At 45.8% G+C, this 26,350-nt stretch overlaps 1 protein-coding gene across 25 annotated transcripts in view; it reads left to right on the forward strand.

Moving 5' to 3' along the window:
* KCNMA1 (potassium calcium-activated channel subfamily M alpha 1) overlaps positions 1-26,350 on the forward strand; it is a 382,597-nt gene that overhangs the window by 138,057 nt on the left and 218,190 nt on the right. For all 25 annotated transcript variants that reach the window (XM_072130535.1, XM_072130534.1, XM_072130537.1 and 22 more), the window contains exon 3: positions 20,337-20,398. In XM_072130535.1, the coding sequence (XP_071986636.1) occupies positions 20,337-20,398 (62 nt within the window). The remainder of the gene's footprint in view (positions 1-20,336; positions 20,399-26,350) is intronic.

Below are 26,350 nucleotides of genomic sequence, written 5' to 3' on the forward strand. Positions count from 1 at the left end.
GCAGGCTGGGCTGGCTGTATACTACTGGGGTCAGGCTGGGGTGGCTGTATACTACTGGGGGCAGGCTGGGGTGGCTGTATACTACTGGGGGCAGGCTGGGGTGGCTGTATACTACTGGGGGTAGGCTGGGCTGGCTGTATACTACTGGGGCAGGCTGGGGTGGCTGTATACTACTGGGGGCAGGCTGGGGTGGCTGTATACTACTGGGGGCAGGCTGTATACTACTGGGGGCAGGCTGTATACTACTGGGGGCAGGCTGTATACTACTGGGGGCAGGCTGTATACTACTGGGGGCAAGCTGTATATTATAGGGGGCTGGCTGGCTATATAATTGGCTGGGTCTGTGACCAATGCATTTCCCACCCTCGGCTTATACTCGAGTCAATAGGTTTTCCCAGTTTTTGGTGGTAAAATTAGGGGTCTCGGCTTATACTCGGGTCGGCTTATACTCGAGTATATACGGTATTATGCCTATAAATAAATAGAACACATACAGACCGTCGACCTCCTCACTCGGTTTCCTGCAGCCCAGGTGATCATTATTAAAGTAATCTTGTGGCGATTTCTGATAGGACGGCCTGTGTTTTTAAGCTGTATCCTCCCCTTGCTTAGTAGTCCCCCAGACGAAGCCGTTTCCTGGCAAAACACGTGTCGGGGTCATTGCACATTATCGACGGTCTGTATGTGTTCTATTTACTTATAGGCATAATATGTGGTTTTCCCTTTACTGTAGTATTCTTTGTTAACTTCTGCTTCAACAATGTATTTTTGTATTATTATTAACTGCCTTACCTTGGGCTGCTTATTACCTCTACCTTTTGTATACCTTTTCTGGCATTAGTGTAATACTATAGGGAACCATTGCTGCTATATGTTAAAGTTTACATCGGGTATTGTGCAATTATTTCTGTGTGTTGCCCCACTTTTTGTTTGTCATTTAATATGTATTCAATAATAATATGAAATAGATTTTTTAACCACAAGGTTGTCTATATCCTTTATTGGTTTTTTTCTTTGTTCCTGTGGGTGTATACCTTTTTTGGGAGGTTTGGGGTCAGTGGCCCATTGACCTCACCCCCGTTTTCCTTTTGGTGTCAATTGTTGGGAAAGGGATTGTGTCACACGCTATCGGATCGTGGCGCAGCTGCGTTGCTTTCATGCGACAGAAATCGGGGAGCGGCTGTTGGATGATCTGACTGATTCAGACTCAACGTGGGATTTAAAATTCAAATTGTGTCGCACCCAAATGCACTTACATGAACCAGTTTGGTATTTAGTCAGTCGTCTAGTATCATTTGTAGTTTTATTCCCGTTGTGCCTCTGCATTGTCCTCTTCTACTTCTCGCAGGTGTATCCCCATCATCCATGGGTCTAGCGGCAGCTCTGGCTCTGGGATGTAGTACTGTCCTTATTACATAGGCTTTTATTCACTCCGATTCCGATTTTCCTCCAATTAAATATGTCCTTGTAATATTTCTGCAGCTTCTATGGAAGATGTTAATGTTTCTCCTCCAGAGGTATTTATGGAATCTGATGCTAAAAGTATCCTCGTCCTCCACGGATCGCTCCCCCCACCCAATAAAACAATTAGCATAATTGGTGCTCTTAACTTAATGAAGACACTACAGTAAAGCTGCACTTCTGCTGCTAATGGCTCAGTCATGAATTCACTTGTTCTCCAGGGCAGCTGCTTCTGAGGCCTCATATATACGGTATATATGGCTGAAGATGGGTTTTGCAGCAGTGTAATACAACGTCTATAAGAGTGTATGAGATCCTTCTATACATCTGCATGTCCCAGCATTATATACTGTATATATACAGCTTTCATCTGCAGGTTTATTCTTCAAGGTCCTATAAACACCCTACAGTCAGGATTCCCGTTTATTTACATCTGTTAGAAAAAGATAACCGATGGTAAATAATAGGTGATACAACTGAACATAACAGATGACATTGATCTATAGCTTCTATATCTGTATCTATCCATCCCACAAATCTGTCTGTCTATCTCCTATCTATCTATCTGAGAGTGCAGAGGGAGCAGGGAGGAGGTGAAGAGTGCAGAGGAAGCAGGGAGGAGGTGAAGAGTGCAGAGGGAGCGTGGAGGAGGTGAAGAGTGCAGAGGGAGCGTGGAGGAGGTGAAGAGTGCAGAGGGGGCAGGGAGGAGGTGAAGAGTGCAGAGGGAGCGTGGAGGAGGTGAAGAGTGCAGAGGGGGCAGGGAGGAGGTGAAGAGTGCAGAGGGGGCAGGGAGGAGGTGAAGAGTGCAGAGGGGGCAGGGAGGAGGTGAAGAGTGCAGAGGAAGCGTGGAGGAGGTGAAGAGTGCAGAGGGGGCAGGGAGGAGGTGAAGAGTGCAGAGGGAGCGTGGAGGAGGTGAAGAGTGCAGAGAGGGCAGGGAGGAGGTGAAGAGTGCAGAGGGGGCAGGGAGGAGGTGAAGAGTGCAGAGGGAGCGTGGAGGAGGTGAAGAGTGCAGAGGGGGCAGGGAGGAGGTGGAGAGTGCAGAGGGGGCAGGGAGGAGGTGAAGAGTGCAGAGGGGGCAGGGAGGAGGTGAAGAGTGCAGAGGGGGCAGGGAGGAGGTGAAGAGTGCAGAGGGGACAGGGAGGAGGTGAAGAGTGCAGAGGGGACAGGGAGGAGGTGAAGAGTGCAGAGGGGACACGGAGGAGGTGAAGAGTACAGAGGGAGCAAGGAGGAGAAGAAGAATTCAGAGGGAGCAGGGAGGAGGTGAAGAGTGCAGAGGGAGCAGGGAGGAGGTGAAGAGTGCAGAGGGGACAGGGAGGAGGTGAAGAGTGCAGCAGGAGGAGGTGAGGAGTCCAGAGGAGACAGGGAGGAAGAGAAGAGTGCAGAGGGAGCAGGATCTTGTTTCTAGAGATACTGGTTTGAACTGGAGTATTGGAATTTTAGAGTGTAGGGGCATCTATCTCTTTTAATTTTGAGATATTCCTTTTTTTTCACCACATTGTCCATTCCATTGGATTGCAACCGAACTGCTCTGCAAACATGAAGTGCTCCATCCCTTCCGCTCCCCACCGCGTTCCCAGGTTACAGCCACATGTGGGGTGTCCTCTGACTCAGAAGAAACTGCACAATATATTCGTGGATGCATTTTCTACTTTTATTCAGTTTATGTGGGTACATTTTATGGCTAAATAAACGTGTTAATGGAAATTACTAAATTCTAAATCAAACCTTCATTTCATCTGAAGATCAGTAAAATACTCAGTAAAAGGAAACTCAAGCTTCCTACCTGCTGTTTTGGATAGTTTAAGGGGTGAAGTTAATAAAACGGGGGGAGATGAGGGGGATTTCTATTAACAGAACTTACAAAACCCCTATAGAAATAATGATCGCTAAAATAATTAATTCCAAAATTTTCTTGAAAATGTTAAAAAAGCCAAGTCCATTTGTGATCTTTTCGGCATCAAATAATGAATCAAAAGGACACTTCTAAAATGAGGCCAAACACTAAGCCGTGATACGGTAAATGTTAGTATCTAATTTGGATAGTTTTGAAAAACAGAACATTTTCAATTTTGAGATGGGTCATTTTTTCTACTTTTTTTTTACCAAAATCACCTTTTTTTTCATGAATAAATGCTAAATATATCAACCAAAATTTCCCACTAACTTGTAGTACAACATGTCACAAAAAACAACATTTTTAAAACCACCTGGGTAAGTTAAAGCCTTTTAAAGTGACACATGCAAGTTTTGGAAAATAGGCCTCGGTCATCAAGGCACAAATGAGCTTGGACAGTAAGGGGTTAATAGTCGTTTACCGTGTGTTCTATGCATTGTGATACAGTACTTAGATGATGTACCCTGTATTAACTTATAGTGGCATAAAAAAGTGAATATATTCAATCATTTTTAATATTCCCCAAAAGTGGGGGAAAAATAAAAAAGTCAAAAAATGAACATTTAATTATATTCCTACAATTTTCTAACATTATGTATAACATTCACTTTAAGGGACTTTATTTGAGCCACAGCAGCAGTACAAGTTACAGAAGCTATAATGTATAGGAGACCTCAATCTGCAGGACCAAGCTCATGCCGCCCTTTCTATCTCCTGAACACTGCTGCCTGAGGCTAAAAGCTCAACTGTATATGGGTTGCTTATTGCCTCAAAAACTTCTTTCTGGTGATGGATCCTTATCACCTGATTAGCTCCATCTCTTATTTACAACGTAGTAGTAAAAGTAGTGAAATTTACTATATCCTCATCAAAGATCTTCCACTTACACATTCTTTAATTGCTTTTTTTATGAAACCGATTGGCCTGGAATCAACCTCTCTGTAACCCCAATCTCCCATTCATGAACACGGACAATCAGATACATTAAAAATGTATCACAAAAGAGAATCACATCATGGAAAAGAGCCCTTAGGGACCTTCTCAATGAGTCTGATGAATTCTGGCCATTGTGTAATAATGTAGCGAGTGAGTGATGGACACAAAGCAGCAACCGAAGGGAAAAGAAATCTTGTGTTTATCCTTGTTATATTACTTATAGGAGAGCCAAGTGCATATCCATCCTAAGGCGACTAGCCCGCTTCAGATACTCTGGGACCCACAAGCTACTGCAGTCTAATAGCAATAGATAACAAGTGAAGCAATGGACGTCTCCAAGGCCAAGAAGTAGGAAACCATTACATAAAGTGTCTGACTCCAACCAGGTCATCTTGTGCTATCACAGCAGATGGTCTTCACCCTGTGTGGACGCAGTTACCCCCTTCTGATGCCCTTTTTCGTTTTTGCATTTCAATATTTTGTTTCCCTTCTTCAAAGAGGAACTGCTACCCCCATAAAGACCCCTACCAAATGTGCCCCCATAATCCTCTCCCCAGCCCCCTTTCTATTTTTGCCATTTAAAAAAAAAATTATGTTGGGAAATTTGGTTTTAATCGATCCGACCTTCACCAAATAAGAGGTCGGATCCTGGTATCCTGTCCGCTGCAGCCGGCCCTATTCATGAGGGGGTGGCCGACACTCCCCCACCATGCCCCTGTCAGCGGGGACCTGTAAGGGTGATGTCACACATAGCGTTTTTGGGCCGTTTTTAGCTAGTGCGTTTTTCAGATCGTTTTTTGAAAAAGCATGCGTTTGTGTCCGGTTTTCTGAATTTGCGCAATTAAAAACAGACAAAAAGGCATGCGTTTTCAAAAAACGTATGCAGGTTTTACGATCTGAAAATGCACTAACTAAAAACGGCACAAAAACGGGTTAAAAACGCCATGTCTGGCATCTCCCTAAGAACAGCCGGCAGCAGCGCACAGCGCAATCGCTGCCGGCTCTCTCCGATGCGGGCGAACTGACAGCAGCTGCGGCTGCACCGTGCTCATTCACAGCGCCGAACGAATGTTATATATATTCAGCCGGCGCTGTGAATTAGCACGGCACGCCTGCAGCCACTGTCTGTTCGCCATGTCCGGCGCTGTCAAAAAGTATGGCGCGGTCTCTGTCAGTGTGGCCGCATCTTAGAGAGTCGCAGCAATATATGCGCTGCTGCCGGCTATTCTTACAGGTCCCCGATGGCGTGGAGGGGGAGAGCCGGCCGCCCCAGCATAAAAAATGGCATAAATAGAAAGGGGCTGAGGAGAAGATTATGGGGACATATTTGGTGGGGGTCTTTTTGGGGGGGTGACAGGTCCTCTTTAAGGCCGTGGTCACATGTACCGCTAAACGTCCGTTCATAACGCTACGCTAGCGCACAGGGGGAGGTCCTCGGCCCGAACGCACATGCGTTTCCAAAACGCATGCAGTCGGCTTAACAATCGCATGCGTTTCCCTGGAAGCGCATGTGCGTTCGGGCCAAGGACCTCCCCCTGTGCGCTAGCGTAGCGTTATGAACGGACGTTTAGCGGTACGTGTGACCGCGGCCAAAGTCTTTTACAACCTGTCCATTGACATGAATTGTTGGCCATGTAACATTTGGCCTTTGCTTGTTGCCTAAATGACTTTGCTGTGAACATTTGCGTTTAGAAAACGCATTAACAGTATGTGACAAAACATAAGTGAAAATGCAATGTAAATGCGCGTGTGACTGCAGCATAAAGCCCATGCGTGGCCGGGTAACTATCCAGAAGGCTGTGTGGACAGACATCCATGTAAGATCTAATGTTACCCACTGTAGGTTGTGTAGGTCCATGTACACACTGTATAGATAGATACGTATATGTGCTGTATATCGCACTCGTTGGCGTGCTTTCCACCTTGTTTAAGAACCAGCAGACGATGAGACGTTACAAACCATTTACAATTTTTCACTTAATTAAATTGTCTGCAGATGATGGCACCGGAGGGCCACGGGTTCTGACAAATGGAGATGCCAGAAAATGCTTGGATCAGCATGCGGCCGGCCAGAATCAATAGTGACCAAAAGAGAGGAGGGATTGCTAGAAATATAAGCATCAGCTGTGCAGCCGCCAAGTAGCAGTCAGATCTTATACTGTTCCAGGTGCAGCCTGATGCAGTGGTGTCCGCAGCCCATGCGGTGTCACTCTGGATTACATGCACCCAAAACCTCCTTAAAGCTGAAGCAACATGTGACTGCACCCTAAGGGCGCGTTCACACGTTGCGTTTTGACCTGCGTTTTCATTGCGTTTGAAACGCATATACAACAGCTGAGGAGAGGTGATTTGCCTAATTACATCACTGTTAACATTTCCGTTTACAAAACGCATCGTAAACGCGATGTTAACGCATGCGTTAACAGTGCGTTAACGCATGCGTTTTGTTAACGCACGCGTTAACATTGCGTTTACAAACGTAAATGGTAATGTAATTAGGCAAATCACCTCTCATCAGTTGTTGTATATGCGTTTCAAACGCATTGAAAACGCGACCAAAACGCAATGTGTGAATGCGCCCTGAGGGCGCGTTCACACGTTCCGCTAGGGCGCGTTCCGCACAGGGGGCGGAGTTTGGGGCGATCGCATATGCGTTTCCAGAGAAACGCAATCGGGTTATTAATCGCATGCGTTTCCCGGGAAACGCATATGCGATCGGCCCAAGCCCCGCCCACTGTGCGCTAGCGGAACGTGTGAACGAGCCCTGAGAGGTGCAGCTCCTCCTCTTGTTTTCACTGCACTCGAAAACCGCATCTGAAAAACTGCATGTGTGAACACACCCTGAGACCGGCACCACACATTCCGGTTGGATTGCATTTCAGGCCTTGACCCCATCGCATATGGGTTTCCAGCGAAAACCCTGGTGTCTTGTATTGTTTAAATGCAAGACACCGGGGGCTGGATATCAATCAAATGCATTTCACTGGTAATGCATATACAATGTAGCCGAAGCCTGCCCCCTTGTGGTAGTGTTAGGAAACGCAACGCTAGTGGCACATATGACCGTGGCCTCATTAGGTAAACCTCCTCTCCACAAGTGTTGTATTGTGAAAGCCTCAGAGATGCAACTCAACCGGAATGGTGAGGGGCTCAGCCCAATCGCATATACATTGTAACTAAACACACGCGACCTGTAACAATCCCCCGCGGTTTATCCTCCATCACATAAGTTTCAGTGGAAACTACACGTTGTTAATGTCCCTCCCCGTTCCAATGGAATTGTGTTTTATAGACACAGAACTTGTGAACAGCGTTTTCGGGTGCAGTAAAATGTGGGGCTTGGGTTGCGTTTACAAGCACCAGGGGGCAGATCTCAGCCCAATTACATATGAGTTTCCAAACGTGTCTTGTATTTAAAGATCTCAGATACTGGGCGCTGGTTACCGATCACTTGTGTTTCTGTAGGATGAATGAGAATCTTTACGAGATTTACGGATGTTGTAAACTTTGATGTTGTTACAGAGCAGTAAATAGGCCATTGTCTCCATCCAATAGATCATTGTTTGCTTGTGGGGAGGAAAAAAGTCTTAAGGGTGATGTCACACATGGCGTTTTTGGTCCGTTTTTAAACATCCGTTTTCAGTCAGTTTTTGGCAGTTTACCATGCGTTTGGCTGCTTACAAGCTGTTTATCTATTAAGATAATTGGGAAAAACGGACTAAAAACGACATGTGTGGTTTTTAGGCCGTTTTTGGTCCGTTTTTAGTTAATGCGTTTTCAGATTGTAAAAAAACGCATGGGCGTTTTTAATTGCGCAAATTCGGAAAACCAGACAAAATGCATGCGTTTTCAAAAAACTAATTAACTAATTTAACTATTTAACGCATGTGTTTTTTATGATCTGAAAACGCACTAACTAAAAACGGCGCAAAAACTGCCTAAAAATGACATGTGTGACATCACCCTGACATCACACATGTTGTTTTTGGTCCGCTTTTAGACCTTTTTTTCCCCAATTATCTTAATAGATAAACAGCTTGTAGGCAGCCAAACGCATGGTAAACGGCCAAGAACGGTCTGAAAACGGATGTTTAAAAACGGACCAAAACCGCCATGTGGGACATCCCCCTTAGCATTCGGGACAGGAGTGGATCTTGTGACACATTTATAATGAGCAGCTTGATACTTACTGTGCTGTGAGTGAGTTCCGGCACTCATCAGGTTACCCCGGGTATAGCCGCTCCTGTATTCCTTTACCCTACTCCTCCTAGTGGTGAAAAGGAATATTGCAATGGCCTTGATATAGAAGCATAGACAGTAGTGATGCTCTGCAGAGCCGTTTGTTATGACTTTATTATACTCTTATGAATAATGTGCTCAATCCTTGAGCTTCTGTTTGTATGAATGGGCCTATGTAATGCAGAGAAAATTGTGTTTGTCGCTAATGTACATTTACAGTCACCATTGATAGAGCTGTGATCCATGAAAGAGGGAGAATGTGAGCGTAAAATTGGGGCTGCACACACTCCGCTCACATGACGGCTTCTCCATGACATCGCTTGCTCTTAACTTTACTTTCCATTGTTTTTCTTATGAATTTATAAGTCAATGAACACAGAATCCATTTTAAGGCCATTGTTACATAAAGATGTTGCCAATGTCATATAAAGGTTATAATGTTACATTGTATCATGTGACTGCAGTGCAGACAGTCCCTGGAGATACGTACAGGATAGGGTTCATAGGTTTGTACTTAAGCAGAATTTGTATGCAAGTCGAAACTGTATATTTTATAATTAGATCCAGATAAAAAAAAAAACTAAAAAATTAACCCATGTGACAATCGGAGTTGCTGTAATTGGACCAAGCATTATCCATAAATCTTCATTACAGACACCTTACAGCTGATCATTGCAGTCTGGGGCTATAGTAACATCCAGAGAGGTCACCAGAGGTCACAGGGGGCAGAGGGGTCCGTCTGTAACTAGGGGTCGTCTGTTAGTTGGGTGTCCTTAAGTAGGGGACCGCCTGTAGTTGCAAATAATCTGGGATTTTTGACAGTCCATAGTAACTCCGCTCATTTGAATCATGTCTGCAATTCTTTTTTTACTTCATTTTGGATGTTGTAAATCCAAAATTGCACGAGGTCAGTTTTACAGAACTGAGTTGAAAATCATATGATTGGACTGTTTTGGACCGTTTTGCCATTGCTACCAGACTTTTTAGCGCAGGAGTGACATCCATTTTGCCTTAGTTTTTCTTGTGTGTGGTTAAAATTTTTTAGCTGTTCAAAACCTTTTTAAGAGGCCACTGTTCTTTTTTTAAGCCACGCCCCCATTTATAACAACCCCCAACCCCCTGGCGGCTGCTATTTCATCTGTGTATAAACTCAAACCAACATGATGAATACAGGTCTTCATTACTCATCCAATTCATACCTCCCAACACTTGGTGTGGTGAAAGAGATAACATTCTTTGCCCTCTCCCACGCCTTTTACCCCGTCCTTTATTCCACCTCCACACAGTTTAGTTCTGCTCATCTTACCCTCACATTCTGGCTTTCTCATTTTCAGGCCCCCCTCATATCGTATCCCCCCCAGCAGTGCCCCTTCATACTGTGCCCCCCCAGCAGCTGCCCTCCTAGTACCCCCTAGCAGCTACCCCTCCTATGGTACCCCCCAATCAGTTCATCCTCTTATTGTGCCCCCAGCACTTCCCCCTCCTATAGTGCCCCCACCTAGCAGCTCCCCCTCACCGTGCCCCCCAGCAGCAGTTATGGTCACAGTTGCCCCCTAGCAGCAGCTCCAATCACAGTGCCCCCCCAGGCAGCCCAGAGTGTTTCTCTGGATAAGAGTGGACCAAAATCCTGAAGGAGGATTCATGGTTTGGGGATTGTTTTCTGCTGTAGGAGTTGGACCTCTCAGCAGAATTTGTCTCCCATAATTAGTTTTCCTTCTAGACTCTGATATAACATTGACCTGTCTGCATGTCTTACACGTCTTGTAGGACATATGCTTTCATGAAAAAACTTTTTTGGTGGAGTGGAGTCTGTATTGCTGTAATTATAGTTAGTCACAGTAAGTTAAAGTTAGTGCATATTAAACTCTCCTGTCCTGATACTCCACTTTCCCCCTCTCACCACGACAGCACCCAACCAGAGAGAGGGATCCGCCCCCAGGGACAGGAAACCCAGACTTCAAATTCTGCGGTACGCCCCATCTCCTTCAGTGGTTTCCTGTCCCTGACGGGGGATCCAGTGAGTCTCGGTGAGGCTCAGGAGTCGCGGTGAAAGGGGGGAATGGGAGTCCCAGGTACCCCCAGGTGGCTGCACAGGTCCCCCGCCGAGGCTTACCGGAGGGTGGTCACTCGGCGGCGGTGGAGAGGTGAATGCTGCGAGGTGCAGCGCAGTCTGTGGGTGCGGGCGGACTCCGGCACGCCTCCGATCCGGAGTGGAGGCGTGTGTGTGGAAGGGCGGCTGAGCGCTGGCCTCTTCCTCTGCGATGGTCTTCCCCAAAATGGCGCCGGCTCCACTTCCGGTGAGGACCGGAAGTGACGCGCCGCCCAGCGTCCACATGGGAGATGACGTCAGACGCGGTAATTTTAAAAGGAGATCCCACACAGGAGTCCTGTGTGTTGTTTCTAGCACCCACAGCCAGCCACAGGAGTTGCTCCAGTCGTGGATGAAAACGGAGCTGTATCCTCACCACTGAATAAGATGAGTTCTAATGAAGGTGGTAGAGAGTCGGTGGACACCGCTACGGTAAAGTTTGAGTAGGGGGATAGTCCGCTGATTGGTGAGTGTGGCCTTACCATGCCTTTAAACTGGTTCTGATGATGTCTTATGTGATTCTTATTTTAGAGGGAAGAATCTCGTAAGGGGAAAGCCACTGTAAAGTCTAAGCATCATGCATGTAGAATCTGTGGAGATAATCTGCCTGACTCTTATTTAAAACCTAACTGTGACCAGTGTGTTCAGCGCCTGTTAGCACAAGAGCAGTCGACCTTGTTTGAATCCATGCGTATGCTAATCCAGCAGGAAGTGCGTAGTTCTGTGCAAGAAATAAGGAGATCCCTCAGGTCAGAGAATTCCCCAGGCACTTCCAGGCAACTTGAAGATTCTGGCCCTAGTTCGGGAGAATCATCTGAGTCAGAGGAGGAGGACAGGTCAGGCAGACCCCTGTTTCCTATAGAGGATATTGATCATCTAGTAAAATTAGTAAGATCAACTATGGAGTTAGAAGATGAAAAAGAAGAACGCTCTGTAACAGACGTTATGTTCCAGGGTCTAGGAGAAAAGAAGAGAAAGGTTTTTCCTATCCATGAGAATATTTCCTCCCTTATCCAGGCAGAATGGCGCAAGGCAGACAAGAAGGTTTTTATCCCTAGAGCTATGAAGCGGAAGTATCCCTTTCCTGAGAAGGAGACAGAGATTTGGGACAAGGCGCCAAAAGTAGATGTTGCCGTGTCTAAAGTGTCTAGAAAGAGTGCGCTTCCAGTTGAGGATTCAGGTGTGCTTAAAGATCCTATGGATAAGAAGGCAGATGGCTTCTTAAGGCGTTCCTGGGAGGCAGCAGCGGGCGCATTCAAACCCAATGTCGCGGCTACATGCGTTTCTAGGTCTCTTTTTGTTTGGCTTTCCCAGCTGGAGGAGAAGATTAAGGCTGGTGCATCCAGGTCACATCTCATCTCGGAGGTTACCACTGCACAGAAGGCCTCTGCCTTCTTAGCCGATGCCTCGGTGGACGCCTTAAGGTTATCGGCAAGATCGGTAGCCTTATCTAATTCTGCCAGAAGGGCCTTATGGCTGAAAAACTGGACAGGTGACCTCCCATCTAAAAGTCATCTGTGTAGTATTCCCTGTGAAGGGGAATTCTTGTTTGGGTCTGCACTAGACAACATCTTGGAAAAGGCAGCTGACAGGAAGAGAGGTTTTCCTAGTACAAGGCCTCAAGAGAGGAAGTTTTTTCGCCCCTCACGGCGATTTAGATCTCCTCAGAGATCCGGAGACAAGAAGGAGGGGTGGCGACCCTCTAGGAGGTCTAAGGGATTCATGTTTTCCCGGCCTCAGGATTCCAGTAAACGTCCCGGTCAGCAATGACGCCAGGGGTCCTGTGGGGGGAAGGCTCTCCCTGTTCAAGGCGGAGTGGAGCAAGATTTCAGGGAGCAAGTGGATTTTGGGGATCATACAAGATGGCCTAAAATTACCTTTTCTATCCCCTCCCCCACAGCGTTTCAAGATAACCTCAGTGGCCGGAAGAGCAGAAAGACAGGCTCTAGAGACCGAAGTAAGATCCCTATTGGAAAAGGAGGTGCTACGGCAGGTGCCACTGCAGGATCAAGGGACAGGATTTTATTCAACCCTGTTCCTTATAAAGAAACCGGACGGAACATTCCGGACCATTATAAATTTAAAACCACTAAACTGCTACCTAAAAGTGGAAAAGTTCAAGATGGAATCGATAAAGTCAACCGTAAACCTGCTCTTTCAGGATTGTTTTATGGCTTCCATAGACTTAGCGGATGCTTATTACCACGTCCCTATTCATCCGGACAGTCAGAGATTCCTGAGAGTGGCGGTGAGGATGGACGGCAAGATAGAGCACTTCCAATTCAGAGCTCTGCCCTTTGGAGTGGCGATAGCACCGAGAGTTTTCACAAAACTAATATCGGAGGTGGGAGCCTACATACGGAAATATCAGGGCACCTTTGTGCCATATCTGGACGACTTCCTGCTGATAGCAGGTTCGGCAGAAGAGTTGCAGATCTTAATAAAGGTGGTGATGAAGATCCTACATCGCCTGGGCTGGATGGTAAATCTGAAGAAGTCCTCCCTCACTCCGGCCAGATCAAAGATATTTCTCGGCATCACATTAGATTCCACTCAGCAGAGATCTTTCCTTCCTCAGGACAAGGTGGTGAAGATAGTAGCCTCGGTGGAGAGGCTGTACAGACAGCCATCCCCTACCATAAGGGACATTATGAGGACTCTGGGTCTCTTTACAGCGGCAATCCCAGCGGTGTCTTGGGCGATGTATCACGCAAGGCCCTTACAGCTCTTCATGTTGGAGAACTGGAGGGGGGACCAGTCCTCCTTGGACCAGAGGATTACACTTCCTCAACAGATCCTGGATTCCCTGAGATGGTGGCTAAGAGAGGAGAACCTCCAGGCAGGCCGGCCTTGGAGAGAGGAGAACCCTCTATCCATGATTACGGATGCAAGCTCTACGGGTTGGGGAGCCCAGGTCAGGGGCCTCTTATTCCAGGGATCATGGAACGAAGAATCCAGGAAAAAGTCCTCAAATCACAGAGAACTAGAGGCCATCCTGCAGGCGATCAGACAAGCTCTGCCGATGATTCGGGGGACAGACCTGAAGATTGCCTCGGACAATGTCACAGCGGTGGCGTTCGTGAATCGCCAGGGAGGTACCCGAAGCGGGTCCTTAATGAACCTCTCGCATCAGATTCTAGAACTAGCGGAAGCCAATCTAAGATCAATATCGGCGGTTCATATAAGGGGCAAGGACAATCTGCAGGCAGACTTCCTAAGCCGTCATCTCTTACGTCAAGGAGAGTGGTCCCTGAATCGGAGGGTGTTCTCCAAGATAACCAGGCTTTGGGGTCAACCAGAAGTGGATTTATTCGCCACAAGAAAGAACAGACAGGTCAGGCTCTTCTGCTCCCTAGACCCGAGAGACCGATCTTTAAGTCTGGATGCCTTCTCAATCAGGTGGAACTTCAGCCTAGCATATGCATTTCCACCCCTGTCTATTCTTCCAAGGGTTCTGAAGAAGATACGGCAAGACCAAGCCAGAGTTATTCTTATAGCCCCCTTCTGGCCCAGGAGGGCATGGTTCTCAGTATTGAGAGAGCTATCGATATCAGACCCTTGGATCCTCCCAGAGAGTCACGATCTCCTCTCCCAGGGCCCAGTATTCCACCCGCAGATTACGAACCTCCATCTGACGGCCTGGAATTTGAGAGGCGCATCTTGAGGGAAAAAGGCCTCTCGGACAAGGTAATTACAACCCTGCAGAAGAGTAGAAAAGTAGTTACCTCTAAAATCTATTTCAGGGTCTGGAGAGTATTCTCAGATTTTTGTTCCCCAGATAAAATAGACTTAGCTCATCCAAATATAGCTAAGATATTAGATTTCCTGCAAGCAGGATTAGATAAGGGCCTAAAACCTGCCACCCTTAAAGTTCAGATCTCTGCCCTTAGCTCCCTGTTTGAGTCTCCTTTAGCCTCTCATCCCTGGATATCTCGGTTCATAAAAGCGGCATCTCGTATGACCCCCTTTAGGAGATGTACGGTGCCCCCCTGGGACCTCACTCTGGTATTAAATTATCTGATAAGAGATCCTTTTGAGCCCCTGGAGTCTTGTTCACTAAAATGGCTGACCATTAAAGTTGTATTTTTGGTAGCTATCACTTCAGCCCGTAGGGTTGGAGAGATATCGTCTCTGTCATGTAGAGCGCCTTTTCTCAAGATCTTGGATGACAGAGTAGTTCTGATGACAGACCCGGCCTTTTTACCAAAGGTAGTCTCTAGATTCCATAGATCCCAGGAGATCAGGCTCCCATCCTTCTGCAGTAACCCTTCTACAGATAGGGAGAGGGAGTTTAACAAATTAGATGTTAAAAGGGCCATTGAGCTATATTTGGATAGGACTAAAGATTGGAGAAAATCTGATAGTCTTTTTGTTCTTTTTGGTGGCAAGAATAGGGGGCAGAAGGCCTCAGCGGTAGTTATAGCTAGATGGATTAGGCAAGCCATTAGCTCCGCTTATTTAGCAGCCGGTCAGCCGATACCAGAAGGTCTAAAAGCCCATTCCACTAGAGCAGTTTCTTCCTCTTGGGCAGAATTTAGAGAGGTGTCAGTTAATCAGATTTGTCAGGCTGCCACCTGGTCTTCTCCACATACTTTCTATAGGCACTATAGGCTAAATGTAGCAGGTGCACAGGAACTTTCCTTTGGGCGAAGGGTTCTTTCTTCGGTTATCCCTCCCTAAGGATTTCATCTATGTTATTCTCTCTGGTTGGGTGCTGTCGTGGTGAGAGGGGGAAACCGGTAATTACTCACCGGTAATTGTGTTTCCTTGAACCACGACAGCACCCTGGTTATTCCCTCCCTTGTAAATTCTTTTTCACACTTGGGTGTTCAGTGTTGTGTGTGTGTCACAGAGGTGTGAGATTCTCTCATTGAAAGTGATACTGAATGACACGGTGGTCAGAATTAATCAAGAACATTAAGTCCCATACAGTCTCTGTAATCCACTGAAGGAGATGGGGCGTACCGCAGAATTTGAAGTCTGGGTTTCCTGTCCCTGGGGGCGGATCCCTCTCTCTGGTTGGGTGCTGTCGTGGTTCAAGGAAACACAATTACCGGTGAGTAATTACCGGTTTCTATGCCTCTTTCCTTGAAATAAGATAGCAAATATTTTTGTGGATTTTTGTGACATTTCACGCACCTGGCCCATCATGCTAATTGTGACCAGCAAAAAAGTGGCAGAAACATTTTGTAACGTTTTTGCATAATAAGCCTAGTGAGCATATTAGTTATTTTCATCTTACTGATCTATTCCTGGTTCTGTGCCCCCGTGGACCCTGAAGCTCCCTCTATCCTGGAATACAGTTATCTTCCTGCTCTTATTACACATTTTGCATATTAGTTATTGGGGGTCATTTACTAAGGGCCCGGTTCGCGTTTTCCCGACGTGTTACCCGAATATTTCCGATTTGCGCCGATTGTACCTGAATTGCCACTGGATTTTGGCGCACGCGATCGAATTGTGGCGCATCGGCGCTGGCATGCACGCGATGGAAATCGGGGGGGCGTGGCCGAACGAAAACCCGACGTATTCGGAAAAACCACCGCATTTAAAACCCGAAAATGTGTCGCTTGGGAAGCGCTTACCTTCACCTGGCCCAGCTCGGTGTATTCTGGCGCGTTCAGATGATTTTCAGCGCAGCAGCGCCACCTGGTGGACCTTCATAAATCCCGTCCAGACCCGAATCCTGTTCAGAGAACGCGCCGCTGGATCGCGAATGGGCCGGGTAAGTAAATCTGCCCCATTGTATATCAGACGCTGCTGTCACTCAAAAAAAAAAAGTTCTGGACCAGGTCAAAGTTCTTTAAGACCAGGATACAGAGACTGTGGCTGGACCACTGTGAGTGTAGAAATATTTCGGGGGATGGACGACCCCTTCAGATTTACCTGGTCTAATTACCGTAGTAGTCTTGTGATTGTATGACCTGGGTTCACTCTCCTGTGCTGTATATGGACGGGGTAAAACACTTGTTTACACCTGTCATGTTTTCTAGGCACAGATTTGCATCATGTTCTAAGTCTACAGAAAGTTGGACACATAATTACCATGAGACGTGTTCCCTCTCCACAGCGGCTTTATGACGGCCGCCAATGACGAAACGCAGGGCTGGAGATATCTAGAAAATGTCAGGAGTTATTGACGGTGTTTATGAGCACATAAACTTCAGAACGGGACTTGTTTCTTGTCAAATTGTGAAATGTCTTTCTGTCTTTAAGTAAATGTGATTTAACTCAAGGTGGAGACATTAAAGTATAAAACAAAGCAACATAACAATGCGAATGACACATGCAACACTTTACACTACAATGTATATAACTTGTACATACAAGGGCGCATACATACAGCGTATACTGTGTAATCTGTACACGTGAGGGCACATACATGCAGCGTATACTGTGTAATCTGTACATACAAGGGCACATACATACAGCGTATACTGTGTAATGTGTACATGCGAGGGCACATACATGCAGCGTATACTGTGTAATGTGTACATGCGAGGACACATACATACAGCGTATACTGTGTAATGTGTACATGCGAGGGCACATACATGCAGCGTATACTGTGTAATCTGTACATGCGAGGGCACATACATGCAGCGTATACTGTGTAATGTGTACATGCGAGGGCACATACATACAGCGTATACTGTGTAATGTGTACATGCGAGGACACATACATGCAGCGTATACTGTGTAATCTGTACATGTGAGGGCACATACATGCAGCGTATACTGTGTAATGTGTACATGCGAGGGCACATACATACAGCGTATACTGTGTAATCTGTACACGTGAGGACACATACATGCAGCGTATACTGTGTAATCTGTACATGTGAGGGCACATACATACAGCGTATACTGTGTAATGTGTACATGCGAGGACACATACATGCAGCGTATACTGTGTAATCTGTACATGTGAGGGCACATACATGCAGCGTATACTGTGTAATCTGTACATGCGAGGGCACATACATGCAGCGTATACTGTGTAATCTGTACATGCGAGGGCACATACATGCAGCGTATACTGTATAATCTGTACATGCGAGGGCACATACATGCAGCGTATATTGTGTAATCTGTACATGCGAGGGCACATACATGCAGCGTATACTGTATAATCTTTACATGCGAGGGCACATACATGCAGCGTATACTGTTTAATCTGTACATGCAAGGGCACATACATGCAGCGTATACTGTATAATCTTTACATGCGAGGGCACATACATGCAGCGTATACTGTTTAATCTGTACATGCGAGGGCACATACATGCAGTGTATACTGTATAATCTGTACATGCGACGGCACATACATGCAGCGTATACTGTTTAATCTGTACATGCGAGGGCACATACATGCAGTGTATACTGTATAATCTGTACATGCGAGGGCACATACATGCAGCGTATACTGTGTAATCTGTACATGCGAGGGCACATACATGCAGCGTATACTGTATAATCTTTACATGCGAGGGCACATACATGCAGCGTATACTGTGTAATCTGTACATGTGAGGGCACATACATGCAGCGTATACTGTATAATCTGTACATGTGAGGGCACATACATGCAGCGTATACTGTATAATCTGTACATGCGAGGGCACATACATGCAGCGTATACTGTGTAATCTGTACATGTGAGGGCACATACATGCAGTGTATAATGTGTACATGCGAGGGCACATACATGCAGCGTATACTGTGTAATGTGTACATGCGAGGGCACATACATGCAGCGTATACTGTATAATTTGTATTTGCAGCCCTCACAGAATTCCCTGAGTCAGAAATACTTTTTGCCTTTGTCCTTCCCTTCCAGATCTCTGTCCTCCTTCCCTCTTTGTCCTACAGATTGTAGACTGTGATAAGACGCAAGATACCATTTATCTGATAAACATCTCCAAGTGTTGATTGCATTTCCAACGCACTCGCTAAAAGAAATCCCTTAATAATAAATGACATCTATCAGGGGGTAATAGAATAAAAGACTTAAAGGACATGGACCATCAGTTTCATCAGCTGAGCCGGCCAATGACGTCAGAGAGCCGGGGCTTATAGCCTGCGGCCGCATGCTCTCTCCCGGCTCCTCGGACGGGAGCAGGCAGGACTAGCAGTACGGGGAGGCGATGCCGAGCTCATTTACATAATTTTTCAAACTCTTTGGGGGGATTTATCAATGTGTCCCAGGTTCCATCAGTTTAGTTGAGTAAAACCCTAGTCATTTTCTGCGCCAGATTTATCACTGTGTAAATGTATCTGGTGCAGGATAAGACTGGCGGTCTCCAGTTCAGACCTACTTTAAAGTGGTCTAAATTCTCCAACACAATTTTTGGTGCACGGAACATTCAAACAGGCCACGCCCCTTTTAGATGAAGCTACACCCCTTTTCCGAAGGCCACGCCTCCTCGGTTGGACAAGTCAGAAAATGGCTACGGACAGGTCTCAAAAGCCTTGATAAATGTGGTGTAAGGTTTTTCACACTGGGGCAGATTTACTTACCCGGCCCATTCGCGATCCAGCGGCGCGTTCTCTGAACAGGATTCGGGTCCGGACGGGATTTATGAAGGTAGTTCCTCCGCCGTCCACCAGGTGGCGCTGCTGCGCTGAAAATCATCTGAACGCGCCGGAATACACCGAGCCGGACCAGGTGAAGGTAAGTGCTTCCCAAGCGACACAATTTCGGTTTTTAAATGCGGCAGTTTTTCTGAATACGTCGGGTTTTCGTTCGGCCACGGCCCCCGATTTCCATCGCGTGCATGCCAGCGCCGATGCGCCACAATCCGATCGCGTGCGCCAAAATCCCTGGCCAATTCAGGTACAATCGGCGCAAATCGGAAATATTCGGGTAACACGTCGGGAAAACGCGAAACGGGCCCTTAGTAAATGACCCCCACTGTGTTTTAGGTGCAAAACCACTGGAATTGTGGCGCAAGTGCGTTAATACATCCCCCTCTTTGTCTTACTAATTGTGACATTTTTTAACTCACAAAGAACAAATCCACTTACGGCATAAAGTAATGCGCAGGTAACTGCTACACACCTACCATCAGTGAAAGTGGTAATTGTTACTTCTTATCTGTATCCTTACATGACACATTATTACCATGTGCATCAGTAGGATCTCACTAGCTCAACTTAAAGGTCAACTTTATAGATACAAAAGTAGGTATGATATGTAATAAAAAGTACGAAATTCCTGTTAAAGGGGTTTTCCCACAAAGGTGCTATCCATGCTGAGACCCCCACAGATCGCGAAAACTATCCGTTGGACCCCTCGTGGCTCCTCGGACTAATGGAGCAGACGGCTGCGCATGACCATGAATCTCTATGGAGCTTATGGAGATCTCCGATTGCGGCGCTCGGCAATATCCCGTCAGCTCCAGTGAAATTAATGGCGCAGAACGGTCATGCGCGGCCGTCTGCTCCATTAATCTGCGGAGCCACGAGGTGTCCGATGGATAGTTTTTGCGATCTGTGGGGGTCTCGGCACTGGGACCACCACTGATCAGCAAGTTCGGCACTATCCCATGGATGGGGTCTAATTTTCCTTTGTGGGGAAAGCAACAGGAACTTTTTCAACTGGCGAACACGGTACAAAACCTTTTTCCTCTGACTCTTACATATTTGTTTTATCCATGTTATTGGATGCTTGAGATTGGTCCCTGAAATACTAACGCTGCTGCATTGTTGTTCCAGGTAGTGACTGTCTTTGCTCTGAGCATCGGGGCCCTGGTGATATATTTCATCGATTCATCCAAGTGAGTATCCAGTATAACGATAATTCTCTAATAGAATGTTCTGTATATGATGAAACATTTAAACAACATTGTGTGATTCTGACTCTGTAGAATAAATATTGATATCCATTGTATTCTACACTTGTGATAATCGGGAATCCTGGCCGCACTCTTCCTGTAAATGTTAATGTGACATTTCCCAACCTCAAGAAAGGAAGAGATGAAAGTGACCGCGGTGTAATAATTACCTACTTATCTCAATTCTGTTCACTGCCCACTATGACACATAGGGGGAGATTTATCATCCAGGTTCTGAGGTTAAACTGTTCTAGTTGCCCATGAAAACCAATCAGAGTTTAGCTTTCATTTTAAAAACTGCCGTGGGAAAATGGAAGCTGAGCTCTGATTGGTTGCGATGGGCAACTAGAACAGATCTGCTCTAAAAGACTTGTGATAAATCTCCCCCATAGTGTCTACCTGTATGGAGCATTAAGGTCGCTCTGGTCATAATCATTTAGTAAGACTTACGTATAAGCAAACCCTTTATAAAAGGAAAATCAGAATGAAGTGTAATGAACCAGGGACACTTACTCATACATCCAGGACTGTTATGAGCTAGAAGGGCTCCAGGGGTGTTACCCTAAACCCTCCATGCTGCAGCTTACAGGATGTTACACTGTCTCACAGCCTTTGATCCCTCTGCACTTCCCGATTTCCCTTTTTCTGATATAATCCCACACAGTGGAAGGGGAAAATTGCTCCTGCACAGTGTAAAAGCCCTTGAAGCTACAGCATAGAGGGGCTCTGATAATGCCCCTCCACTTCCCTCAGTACTTCCCCATTTCCCTTTATCTGATATAATCTCACACAGTGGAAGGGGAGAAGTTCTTCTGCACAGTGTAACAGCCCTTAAAGCTACAGCATAGAGGGGCTCTGATAATGCCCCTCCACTTCCCTCAGTACTTCCCCATTTCCCTTTATCTGATATAATCTCACACAGTGGAAGGGGAGAAGTGCTTCTGCACAGTGTAACAGCCCTTAAAGCTACAGCATAGAGGGGCTCTGATAATGCCCCCACCACCACCACCAGAGCCCACTTGACTCATTAGCATAATTTTAAAGGTTGATTTTAGATGGACAGAGGCCATGGATCTATGAGAAAGTCTCCCTAGTTGTCCAGGGTTTAAAAAAAGATCTGTATAAGTTATGCTTCCCTCTGCTGGTGCTCCCATTGCCCCGGGCCACCACCCATCAGTGTGGTGCCCCTTTTTATAGAGACAGGCACACCTATCCGAATACTACTCCCTCTAACCAGGTTGAGTCTGAGGCTGTATCAGGCGAGCGGCAGTGAACGGATGGGAGAGATAATATATGAGGATTTATCATTTTGGTAATAACCTTCACCAGTCTCTTAAAGTCACTTTATTTTCAGTCCTTGTACTCGTGCCGCCAGTAGATATCAGGAAGTTCAAAATTGGTTCCTAATAATCAAACCCTCCCCCACCAGGGCCTGCCGGACCGCACTCACACTCACACTCACGCACTGAACTCACTGGTGAGCTCCAATGTTTTCCAATTAGAATAAAAAGAAGACGATCCGAAAAGTTTATCAAACTGCAGCTCATGATTATTGGGGCCACCAAAATCCATCCTGATAAGCCATGAACACTCACTCCACAATGAGGCACCGGGACTGTGGTCATTGTCAGGATTCAGGGGCAGTGGACCCTGCAGGTACCACGTAAGGCGACACCTGGGAGGGAAGTCTAAGTGGCGCCCGGTTTTCACCAGAGCTCGCCGCAAATCGGGTTGGACTTGCCGCAGCAGCATAACACCAGGTCACTCTACAGGCACAACTTCGGAGCAGTGACCGCGCAGGCGCGGGCCTGCTGTTCTGCGCATGCGCAGACGGCAGGTTCGTCAGACGAGGGCGCGCAGCTACGAGGAGCCGCGCGCCGAAGATTGTGGGTAGGAGGAGTAAAGAGGCTTCTGGGGCGTGTAGTAGCCGCCTCGTGTAGCCTCAGCTCCGCCTACTCCACGCCCCAGTAGCCACATAACAAAATTTACATATAGGGATAATAAAAGTTACCAAAAAAGTGCGGGGACGTGAGGATTAGCCCAAAAAAAGTCTATCCTCACGTCCTATTGACCCACCTACCACCCGATCTACCTTTATAGGTGGAATCGTGGTGGTAGGTTCCCTTTGAGTAGGGGACCGTCTGCAATTGATTTATAGGCGTTCTCTGCATGTATCACCTATAGCAGTGATGGCCAACCTATGACACGCGTGTCAGTGCTGACACGCATAGCCATTTTCAGTGACACGCGGCTGCCGGAGAGTTAAAGTTCATCCTCGGCTCCTACACGGCCAGGTGCAGTAGCCGGGAGGCTGAGAGATTGTCCAGCACATTGTAATAAATAGATGATGTGGAAAATCCCCATATGCTGCCATACTATAGTACAGGCAGTCCCCTACTTAAGAACACTCGACTTACATACGACCCCTAGTTACAAACAGACCTCTGGATATTGGTAATTTCCTGTACTTTATCCTTAGGCTACAATAATCAGCTGTAACAGTTATCACAGGCGTCAGTAATGAAGATTTATTGTTAATCCTGGTTCTTATGACAACCCAACATTTTTAAAAATCCAATTGTCGCAGAGACCAAAAAAGTCCTGGCTGGAGCTACAATGATAAAATATACAGTTCCAACTTAAGAACAAACCTACAGACCCTATCTTGTATGTAACCCGGGGACTGCCTGTACATGGTAGGATCAATCACACAACCTAGGATTAAAGAACCCTAGAAGTTAAATCATTATACATATATGTTATTTAAACTATAAATATCACAAAATTATGTTTTTTTTGTCAAGGTGACACACCACCCGAGTTATGCTTGGTTTTTTACGAATTTTGACACACCAAGCTCAAAAGGTTGCCCATCACTGACCTATAGGGAATGGAGGTTCCTGTGTTACCATCTATACAATGAATTCTGCTTCTGCTAGTTATGGGATGGAAGCCAAAAAGTGGTTAATGCAGAACAGAGAACAGAACAGAGAACAGAACAGAGAACAGAACAGAGAAGAGAACAGAGAACAGAACAGAGAACAGAACCGAGCTGCTGGGATATATAATAGCACAGACATAGATAATAACATAGAAATGTGTGCCCCCCCCCAACACAAATTACAGAAACCTGATATAAACAATAGATGTAATGACACATAAAGATAAAGTCTATAATGTATTTTATATATGGAAAACCTGATTAGACTAAAGCCACGTCCTCTGACCACCGAGTGTCACAGGAAGACAATGGACGGGAAATGTGATTAATCAGATGACACATGGTGGAGGCTTTCAGGCTAATTAAATGGAGCCGCAAAGGCTTCTGGGACAACGGGATTAGTGCTGCCGGCCGCACATGCAGATTCAGGAGATCCTGGCAAACGATAATCATCTTTGCATGTAGCTTTCATTAGATTGAGGAATACACGGAGCTATTATGATATTATCATTGGAGGTCACTAGTGTGAAACAGGCGTAGATACATTTACACCAAAGTTCTGCTGCCAGTGGTGTAATTCTAGAGGAAAGAGTCGTGACTGGACCCAAAAGCCAGGGGTGAGCACAAGCTGCTGTACAACACTTTAACCCACTGTGAGAGCTTGTAATTTCAGCATGGTAAATCATTCAACCCTACTCTGTGCACTGAGATTTATGACACACCCTGTGTCCCTCCGCGATCATATACACTAAATAATTTCACATCAAGGGGGACATTAATCATAGTCTGTTAGACTGTTTTGAGCGTCTTTTAGCGCAAAAATCTGGCGCATCTCGTTAATTAGGCGCATTTATGCGCCATTTTCTGGCACGTGGCAAAGTTCGGCACTTAGTGGTTTTGAGTCCCTGCGCCTTATCTGACATAGTGAGTTCGTCCTATACAGATGTTTGCTCGGGATCTATCACAAAAGTGTACCTAAAAAGGCACAAAATAGGCGCAGAAAATGCACCAACTCCGAGCAGCTGCACTTCCAAAAAACTTCCCTTTTCATTACTAAAAACAGACATTTTAGGTTCCCAAATGAAGAATAACCTCTATGCAACATGGAAAATACTTCGGAGCAGTTTTATAATGTAAAATGTCTCCAGTAACGACTCCATCATTGTCTATAGGATCATCTCTGGGAGTGATTATTGTCTTATTGTACAGATCTGAGAATATTATCAGTCTCCATTTACTGTACATTATAATAAAAAAGGAAAAGACTTATTTCAGCAAGAATTTTTTTTTTTTTTTACATCTCTGTCACTTTTAGTCCCTGCAGTTACATCACAATGATAGTTTTTTTGTGCAGAGATGAAGCCCTGAACGTTCTGTCACATTTTCTCCTTTCATTATTGCTCACAAATGAGGTGTAACAATTTGAGACAAATTTGGCGCTAATTTAGGCGCAAATGAATGGGACAGGAGACAATTCCAAAGTGCATTTACTAAGGCAGAACCAGATCCATCATAGATCAGGAGCCAAAAAGAAGAGCAAACCAGGCACAAAAACAGGCGAACCTGAGACCCCCCTATGATTAATGTCCCCCCAAGTGTATTTCAGATTTTAGCAACCACTGCGACAGCCACTAGTTCAGGGCGTGAACAGAAGGAGTAACAATGTTTCTTGTCATTCTGCATCCGGCTCACAGAGCAGAGAGGGAAAAGTATTAGTATAGAAGAAGCCAGAATAATGAGAACCAAAGTAAGTGGCGAAAGGAATACAATACTCTGAACAGTATATAATGTTTCTTGTTTGTACAGGCGGTCCCCTACTTAAGGACACCCGACTTACAGACAACCCATAGTTACAGACAGACCCCTCTGACCTCTGGTGACCTCTCTGGATGTTACTATAGTCCCAGACTGCAATGATCAGCTGTAAGGTGTCTGTAATGAAGATTTATGGATAATCCTTGGTCCCATTACAGCAAAAAAATTTAAATTCCAATTGTCACTGGGGCTACAATGTCTGGATCTACAATTATAAAATATACAGTTTCGACTTACATACAAATTCAACTTAAGAACAAACCTCCAGACCCTATCTTGTACATAACCCGGGGACTGCCTGTACTTGTATCTGAACATGATATATGTAAACTATGGGTTATTTTTGGTTTAACCCCTTTTTTATTTTTCCATGTACAGAGCTGTGAGACGGCTTGTTTTCTGCAAAACAAATTGCACTTCATAGTGACGGTATTAAATATTCAGCTCCGTTTACTGGGAAGCGGGAAAAAATTCCAAATGAAGTGAAAATGGTGAAAAAACGCATTTGCATCATTTTCTTGTGGGCTTGGATTTTAGGGACTTGAATTTTTAGGTTTTTTTTATTATATATATATACTGTATATATTTTTAAACTTTTTTTAATGTTTATTTTTACAATCTTTCGAACTCCCTAGGGAACTTTAACCCTAGGTTGTCTGATCAATCCTACCATATACTGCCATACTTGCAGTATGGCAGTATATGGGGATTTTCCTCCTCATTCATTACAATGGGGCACATTTACTTACCCGTCCATCTCGCGATCCCCGTGAGCCCTCTCCATGCAACGGGACCTGGCGCGCGCCAAACTATTATGGCGCATATCGGTAAGGGGTTAAAGACACAATTTGAATTTTAAATCCCACGCTCAGTCCAAATCAGTCGGATCGTCCAACGGGACGATCATGCCAAATCTCGCCAATTTTCATGCAACACAAATCGGGGGGCATGCGCCATTGGAGCGTGGGATTTAAAATTCAAATTGTGTCGCAAGACATACACTCACATACACCAGGAAGAAGGTGAACTCCAGGGACCTGAGCAGGGAGCGACACATGCAGGATATCGGGTGCAGGATCTTAGTGACTCCCCGCACAGCGCATTATACACGGACAATGCACTTACATGCACCAGGAAGA

The sequence above is a fragment of the Engystomops pustulosus genome, chromosome 11, assembly GCF_040894005.1.
Source record: "Engystomops pustulosus chromosome 11, aEngPut4.maternal, whole genome shotgun sequence".
Taxonomy (NCBI): domain Eukaryota; kingdom Metazoa; phylum Chordata; class Amphibia; order Anura; family Leptodactylidae; genus Engystomops; species Engystomops pustulosus.